The sequence below is a fragment of the Atta cephalotes genome, assembly GCF_000143395.1.
Source record: "Atta cephalotes unplaced genomic scaffold scaffold00038, whole genome shotgun sequence".
NCBI classification, from domain to species: Eukaryota; Metazoa; Arthropoda; class Insecta; order Hymenoptera; family Formicidae; genus Atta; species Atta cephalotes.
The window spans coordinates 256,229-265,580 of record NW_012130102.1 but is presented as its reverse complement, the minus strand read 5'-3'; the positions used below and the strand labels follow the sequence as shown (position 1 = coordinate 265,580).

General features: G+C 30.4%; 1 protein-coding gene across 1 annotated transcript in view; it reads right to left on the bottom strand.

The window, feature by feature from the left end:
- Positions 1-284: 284 nt before the first annotated feature.
- The window catches only part of LOC105621872 (sodium/calcium exchanger 2), a 75,025-nt gene continuing 65,957 nt past the window's right edge, over positions 285-9,352 (bottom strand). The window contains exons 7-9 of the mRNA XM_012203310.1: positions 5,784-5,955; positions 2,536-2,834; positions 285-415 (exon numbers count right to left, since the gene is read on the bottom strand). Coding sequence (XP_012058700.1) covers positions 2,630-2,834; positions 5,784-5,955 — 377 coding nt within the window. The 3' untranslated portion in view covers positions 285-415; positions 2,536-2,629. The remainder of the gene's footprint in view (positions 416-2,535; positions 2,835-5,783; positions 5,956-9,352) is intronic.

The following is a 9,352-nucleotide window of genomic DNA, read 5'->3' as shown; positions in this document are numbered from 1 at the left end:
CTTCTTCTTCTTCTTACTTCTTCTTCTTCTTCTTCTTCTTCTTCTTCTTCTCTCTCTCTCTCTCTCTCTTCTCTCTCTCTCTCTTCTCTCTCTCTCTCTCTCTCTCTCTCTCTCTCTCTCTCTCTCTCTCTCTCTCTCTCTCTCTCTCTCTCTCTCTCTCTCTCTCTCTCTCTCTCTCTCTCTCTCTCTCTCTCTCTCTCTCTCTCTCTCTCTCTCTCTCTCTCTCTCTCTCGCAAGCATTCCCATGTTCTCAGATATACATACATATACATACATATACATACACATATCCATTTAATACGTCACGCGACATGTTCGTTGTTAATCGTCTCAGAGGATGAACTTATGTGAGTTTCCGGCACAATTAAAGTTCGTTCTTCGCGAAATCGTATTGTCCCGAGACCGCTTCTGTGTCCTGTAATCAAAATTGAGAAATCGTGTAAAAAATAAAATGGTTCACAAGGCTGAGAAAAATTTTTTTAATTATATTATGTTACATCAGAAAAAAGTGCAAAGAGAATTAATTCAGATTAAGATATAATTAAGATAATAAATTAGGAATAATTATTAAATACACTGGAAGAGAAGTATTTGATAATTATGATTATTATTTTTCTTTTCTTTTAATATGGAAATAGAAGATATAATCCCAAGGAAAACAAGAAAATCAAAATAATGTCAATTTAACATCATATTAATGAATTTACTATATCATTTTTTGTTCACAAAAATCTCAATCTCAGGTCAATCTAAGAATGATCAAGAATGACCAAAAAATGATATAAATTAAATATTGCATAAGCACAGAATGTTTTGCACCTTTATCAGAAAGTTAATTTTTTTCCATAAACGAAACGTTCCATTCAATCATCTAATTGCTCTCTCATTGGTTCTGTTTTCTATAAAGTTTTGTAATGCTCTGACAGTATTCACATAGTTCCATCGTAAAAGACAACCGATTAGTCATAAAACAATGAAGAAACGTAATTGCTGATCTCTCTTCTCATAATGAAAATGTAATTGAATTAGATCTTATTTTCACGTTTATGCTGACGTTATGCCTTCCTAATTTTATATAAGCATATCCTAATATAACTTTTATTAGTAGACATTGTGAATTAATAAAATATTGATATAAAAAATATTATTTATTTTATATACATGAATTATTTTATATGTTGAATAAAATATTTAAGTCGAATTAGCAATATAAGCATATTTTTAATTTTCAAAATATCTACGAATTGATTTTAATTTTGAATTGATTTGAATATCAATAATGATATCATAAAAACTGGACATGAAAATTATTTATATATATATATATATCGATAATAATATTCTTCTCTTATATGAATCTATTACACAAATAATACAACTAAATTAATTATTGATAAATATAATTTATTAATTCATAATATTAATATTCTGCGGACTTATTGCGGACCTATATGAAACTCTCTAGTTAAGATGAAATATAATAAATGATTGCCGTCACAGATAACTTTTCATGTCTAATTTTTATGATCACTATACATTCAAATCAATTTAAAATCAATACGTAGATATTTAAAAAATTCTAAAAAAGTTCTTAGAGTTCTATGAAAAGAAAACAATTTTCGTCTCTTGCAGTTTTTCTGTAAAGTTGATAGTACTTGAGTAAAAAATTATTGAAGACTAATTTTCAACAATGTTTAGCAATTCATATCTTCTAACTATTGCAAAAATTGCAAAATAGAGGATTTTTCTTCTTCAGTTTAGTCTATTCTATCCCTATGCAAAAGATTTATCATTATTTTCCAAACATCCTGTATACATATATATATAATAACGTAGTTTCTATCTTTTAATTTTTAAAAAATTCATATAATAAAATATTCTGCGACGGAAGTAATTAATTGTAAGTAATATAGCGAAAAATCTATTACTATTGAAATAGCTTCGTTAAAAATGTTGTATTATATAGTATATTGTACCTTTTAAAATCAGCATTTTGAGCTTCTTTTTATAATATTGAAAATCTCATTAATCTTTCTAGATAACAAAAAGTGTGCGAAAAGTCTCTGAATTATAAGACGTTTTTTTGCGTCTAAAAAAAAGACGACTTAAAGACGTCACAATTTTAGACTTTGTGTTGTTTCGACCTCGTTAATTATGGTCTGATTTGACTTATATATTTTGTCTCAATAGAACTAAAGGCTTTGAGTACTTATCTATTGTATATTATATAAAATTATATAAAAGCAGAAAAAATTAAGCCGTTTCTAAGAAATTCTTATGCTGATTCTACAATGAGTCTGTAGTCTTAGTCTCAATCAACGTCGGTTGTACAAGTTGGCTATTGATCAACTTTACTGATAAGACTTACGGATTATCAATTGCCGATTCATTGTAGAATCAGCATTACAGACGGATGGAAGGACCAACACTGTGAAATTATAAATTATTTGCACTGCTTAATAATTATGATGCATATTAGGTACATGAATAATTAAACTGCAATTGAAAGAATTAGAGATTTCTTTTCATATTCACCGGTTAATAGTTTCGTTGAGCACGTGCCTTGGCGGACGCCAGAGCTAAGATATACGCAGTGAATAGGCCGACATGGCGTCGCATTGGCCTTGGTTTAGAAACCCTGGATCACGCCGTAGGCCTCAAGGGTGGACATGATGAGGTAGAGCAGCCAAAGGGAGAACAGGAACACGGACGTGATGAGTTTCGGTATAAAAGGTCCGCCCAATTCACCGCCGATCGACTTGACTCGTCTCACCAATAGTACCACGATCACGAAGCAAGCCTCGCTACAGAACAAGGTGACGGAGAAGGCCAAACTGCGTCATAAAAGAAAGTCATTCAGATATAGTTGTGCAATGTAGGAAGCAATAGCAAAGTTGCATCTGCGATTTTTACAAGAGACGCGAGCAAGCAACCGACTATGAAATTAGCTCTCGGGAGCTGACGATGCGTCTGTTGGACTCACTTAATTACATTTCTCATGTTACAGCTGTTATTTTGAATTATTATCTCAAAATTCATTTATTAAAATAAATAAATTTATTTATCATCAAAATATTATTTTAATAATAAATTATTATTAAAATAAAATTAATACACGCACACATTCTTTATTATATATTATGTCATTTTGGTTCCTTGAAATTAAAAAAATATGTAATTTCATTTATTCAAAATAAATCAAATGGCTCTCGGCGTCAATTATATTACAGATTTTGACCTCAGCTTGATCTCAGCTGAAAGTTGAATTCTTTCTTTTTCACCAAGAAATTATTCAAATCTTTGTCTTTAATATTTTTAAAACAATATTATTTGAAGGCAGAGATTTTTGAAAATTGCAGTTCTCAATATTTCAATTGGTCATTAATAAAAAAAAAAAACCTTACGAAATATGTCTTTCGAAATAATGTACTTACATTTATCAAATTTATATAAAAATCTATCAATTTTCAAAAACTTAGCAAGAAACAAGATCGAAAGATATATTTTCTTTCCAGTCCTTACTTTCAAGAATTCAACATTTAAGCTTTTGAAACTGACTTCATGAAAATGGAGTAAACTGTTCTGGTGCAACCACATGCAGATTCATCTCCAATTCCAATTTGGTCAAAACTATCATTGAAAGTCAATCAACGACTGAGCACTTGCTGCAAATTTGATCGCAGCCATATAGTACAACCTGTGTCCATAGCAATAGATTACATCTTAGAACACACCTGCGTGTACATTCGTGCACAATCTAAACAATCTATTATTCTTAATAAATTGTCGTGATATTTTAACTTCAAGCAGAAACATTGTCTCATCTAATCTTATTCTAAGATAAAGAGAATGTATTTTCTAAAATATAAAAAAAAAGGGAACATTCTTTTGAACTAGAATTTATTGTAAAATATCAGTTATTAAGGAAAACATAATAATCTTTACACTAAAAGTCAGTTTTAAACTGAGAGAAAAAAATCTATAATTCATTGTTTCACCTTGATTTTAATAAATAAAATTTATTCAAGTAGTAAAAATACGCATTTTTGTGTTTTGTAAAACAAAAAAAATTATGTTCCTAACAAAAAGTGTCTTCTATTTAAAAAATTAATTATTTCGCAACAAATCGCATTAACGAAATTATTTAGACGCAATATGTAATCGATTGGAGATGTTATCTGTATTCATGTATTTGGTTTTCGTAAAAGAGACTATTTTTCAGCAAGATATATAAACGACAGTGAAACACAGAGTGTATTTCAACTGTGAAATACTACTCACTGTAAAAATCCAAGTACAAGCGTGTAAAATGTTTCAGTGTTTTCCAATATTATAGAGAAATTTTATATAAAAATGTGTAACTTTTTTTATGCTTATTTTTACTAGAGAAGTCTGCACTTTGATAATTAAATTATACAATTATATTGTATATATGGCTTTGTTAGATTATTATAATGACATAATAATAAAAATAATAACAGTAATACAACATATATTATTAATAGTACAGTATTAATATACATTATTAATTAGTATATATTATTGATATGTTACGTAAATGAGTACAATAAAAAGAGAGAAATGCACTCTTAGAGTAATTGCAAATTTATAATGTTCTCTCAGAAACTAAGTCTATACTCTCAAATCATTCCAACAAGTATCGTACACGACGCAACACAAAGTGTACTGTAGCGTGTTCTTGCTAGGAAACACCCAGCATCATCCGATACGAGATCAGATACAATGCTCCATTTCGCGGTTGACAATCCGTCGAAATCCTCATGAAATAGAATACAGTGTAGCGTAGTAGAGTAAAAAATTGTATATCACATAAGATATCTTTAACAGTTTCCTAGTATTCTAACAGCGACAAATATCCACGACAAATGCAATGTACAAAATGTTTGAAAAAAATAAAGAAATAGTCATTTCCTTCGTAATAGTATTATTATACGAACTCCGAGTTCTGATTTCGCTTCAATACTACGTCGAGTGTCTCTATTGATGTAGATAAATGGCCAATTTCTTGGGTACTTTCTTCGAAATTTCACAATTTCATAGCGCAGAACAATGGCAGTCGTGTTAAATGTCATCGTCGCGAGAGCGATGTTGGCCAAGTTGCTGTCATCGTGCTTCAACCAAATATCTTAGAAATAGTTTCACGAAAGCGATCGTAAATGGAGAATGATGCTTTGTTATCGAGGTCACGTTTTATTTAATCTAACATCTCGTGTTATCATGGCGTATCCGCATTGCCATTCGCATGATTTTGAGCTAGCATGAAAACGCGCTCGTGAATTATCAAAAAAATCAATTTTGTTGCTAACTGATATAAACATGATGTGCGCGTCACACACATTCGCAAATATATATTTTTATTACGAGATAACAAAAATTACGAGAAATAAATGTTCAATGGTACCTCCAGAAATACTGACGTAAATTTATCAGCGTAACGTACAAAATAAATCATGAGGTATACTTGATAAAAAACATTGCACATATAAAAAATATTATATAAATAATAATAATATAACATATAAATAACAAATAATGTAATATATATATATATATATATATATATATGTACAAAATGAAAAAATAATTGTTTATTACCTACTGTATCAGAAGTATCAGTTGTTTTGAGAAAAATATGTTTTAAATGTTAATCATTACATTTTTGAAAATTACCATTTGAATTCGCGCAAGATAGACTGTTTACTAAATTACGCATTTTTGTGCACACCGGATGTGTCCGTCCGTAATTGCTTTTCCCTACTTACTTGCCAGGTTCGACAAGGAACGGTTCGCTGTGGCAAGCACGGTAAATGGCGGCGATGCTCCACGCGACGCCGATTCCCAGGAAGACATTTACCGCGTTACTTCCAGTCACATTGCCTACACTCGCGTCGGCATACTTGTCCTGGCAGGCGGCCACTTTGCTCGCGAACGTGTCTGAAATAATTCGGAGTCTCGGTTACTTTGACAGGTGCACAGAGCTGTTAATGCACGAATAACAATAGCATGATTTATTACACCATTATGTTTGAACGTTACAATTATCATAATATGTATCAGACAACAGACATGTCTAAAAGACATCATAAACATTTTTCGACAACACGTACGTGTTGTCTTAAAGATATTTAAAAGACATCGTAAAGGCTTCTTTTTAGAAATAGATACATCTCGAGTATTTAACATGTAATTATACTATATATATCGTATAAGTTATTTTGAAGGTTTCTATTGAAGATAAATTTATTTTTTCTTACGTTATAATTTTTTACAATTAATTTATGCTTACTTTTATAAAACGATTAACAAATTATTTTCTAATTAGTAGTGCAATTGAAAGGAAAGTGATTTTTCGTGAAAAAATAAATGTGGGACTTTATATTATTCGCATATCCTTTCGTTTGATTTTGAAAGTAATAAAGCCCTTAATCTCTGTACTACTTGTTTGCAAATAACATCGTTATTAAATTTGTTGAAAGATTTGCGCACGAATTACCATTATTGATTCCCAATATTCCTATTCTTATTATTCTTGAACACTGCAAGTCTATATATACTCTATTTATATATTTTGAAAAATAAATAATACACTGCAAATTTTATATCACGTGTTTCTCTTCTCTTTTATGAAAAAGTTTGAATATCTTTTCTTAGGCTCGGTATATATAGAAATATGCATCAGTGATAAATATTTTACGTAGGAGGTTAAAAAAAAAAATTAAAAACATGTCGTCGCGTTTTATAATATTTCCTGGATATAAAAATAAATAAGTAAATAAATTTTTAACAATCAAAGTGTTGCGTTCGTTATTCAATTCATTCTTAAAAATACATTTCTTTACCGAGTTCAAGGTTAACGAGCCCAAGGTTGTAATTTAACCGATATTGCTTTTTATTTATCCGCAAGTTTAACGCTTCATTCGCGGCGTAATGCGAGATAAAAACCCGTATTTCACGCCACGGTACCATGTGTATGACCCACGCAAGTAATGAAGTGGCTTTTTAGTACACATTCTGTCTCAGGAGAATCAAAGATCGTCAACCGCACTTAAAACCATTGTGTGCCGCAGGATTTGTGGCAACGGCTTGGAATATGCGGCTTGTACAGTTTTGCAGTTTATGGCAGCGTAAGTTCGGTTACGGAGTTGTGAGCAGAGTAAGCGCTCGTTGTTGTACAGGGCAAGAAAATCCCGTAATAACAGAGCACATATGTGAAATGTACCTATATGTTCAATAACAACTTGATAAAACGTGCGCTCCAAATTCGCGTGCGGTAAATATGACGATTTTCAAAATTATATAATATATATCGGCACAGATGTGGACGAAAATTTAATCTAAAAAATTTGTTCAAAGCAGTTGTTTTTATTTTCTAAAATAAAAATATTTTTACATTTTAAATTAACGAGATAAGAATATTTAAAAGGGATTATCTTATTTACATTGAAAGAAAAAAAATTTATTAACTCTTAACAATTTCTTTGAATAGTACTAAATAAATATTTACTTACAGTAATATCTACTTACAGTAAATAAATATTCACTCAATAAAAAAATTATAATTAAATCAAATTTTCTGTTTACTCTGCGTTGCTGCTATACTGTATTTCCTATTGTATATATCAACAATACAATAATTAATTAGTCGAATTAGCAAGGAGGATTGTTTATGCTGGGCTTATGTCGTCAGTGTATATCTTTGATATTACTACTGCAGCAGTAACGCTCAGCAATTCATCCACCGTGAATAATAGTCAACCTTGTCTTGTATTAGCGCAAGATGGCAAATTTATTAATTATCTCAATGTTTGTTTTTGACAATTAATTTGTAAATTAAGTAATTACGCTTAATTATTAATCAATAATTATAAACTTAACAAAGGTCAATTAACAATTAAAACAAACGGAATTCGAAGCAATAATCGACAAGTACATATTCGTACAATTGGATAATTGATTACCCAATAGATTTTCGCATTCGATAGCATTAGAAAGAGATCTAAAGTATTCTTCTCTAGTACTAACATAAAAATCAAATTGTACAAACTCAAAATCTTAAAAATAAAAACTCAAATAAACAATTTATACAGAGCCTCTAAGAGTCATAGGCTGATTACAGTGCCAACGATTAAATTCTATACCATTAATCTTCTTTATTTTAAATATTTCGGTTCTTTTTGGAGTCCACTTGAGCAATACATATTTCAAATTCTAATTCATTGAACTTTCCGTCAAATGTGAGTCACTAACAGGTTCCCAATTGAAGTGGGAATCCTTAAACGAGAAGTTCAATATAAAATTCCATAAAATTTTGGAAGTTTATATTAATTATTGAAACAATTATCTCAGTTTTGTACATATTAACGATTTATAAACTTTCCTCTCCATCAGATCAATACTTTTGACTACCCGGAATCTGTTAGTGATTCACATTTGACAGAAAGTTCAATGAATTAAAAATCTTAAATATTTAAAAATTTATAAGATTTTTTTATATAGATGTGTGATTCGCTTTGCTGTTTGCCACGTGTGTGATTTAACGCAACATAATTCTTGATATCATGTTGCGTAGGCAATATCATGTCTGAGGCAACTCTGTATTCTAAATAAATCTCATCTTTCGATTTTTTGCCGGTAATACGAGAAGAAGATCGTCAAATCGATCTCGATGAGCGGTACTTTGGGAGATCGGAGGTACCCTTCGGCATAAATATTGATGAGATTCTGAGAGAAGAAAGTTTCTTGTAAAGTTTCTAAAGAGAGAAGAAGCACACAGTGGCCTAAGTAAGTAATCCAGCCTAGAAGCTGTGCGTCATGCAAACCGCATCGATATTCAGCCGATATAGGGACTTGGTAGAGATTATTTTTGGAATAAACATAATTTCGGAATTCGATATTCTCTGATGTAATTTAAAAAGAGATATCTTTACTGTGAAAGTTAAATTAATAATTAAAATTATTACAGATAGAAGGTAAGATTACTACACGTAGTAGTTCCCTGTGAACATTAAAATGCAGTAGCTGTACGTTCATTGAACATTAAGATGTTAGAGAGACACATTTAGGATAATCAATTTCGAGCCTCTGTTTTAGATGTAAATTTCGAACGTAACCTATTGGCCCAGAAACTTGAAATGACGTGACTGTCGTTACGCTTTTAATAGCTTTTGATAACACCCACTCAAATGATTTATTAAATGCCCTTGTCGTGAATTTTGTATAAAAATAGAAGACAAAGGTCAAGTCATAATTATTTTTGAAGATTTGTTAATGTAAATGATTTCTATAAATATGACTACACATATTTTTTTATAAAGTTCTCTCTCTCTCTCTC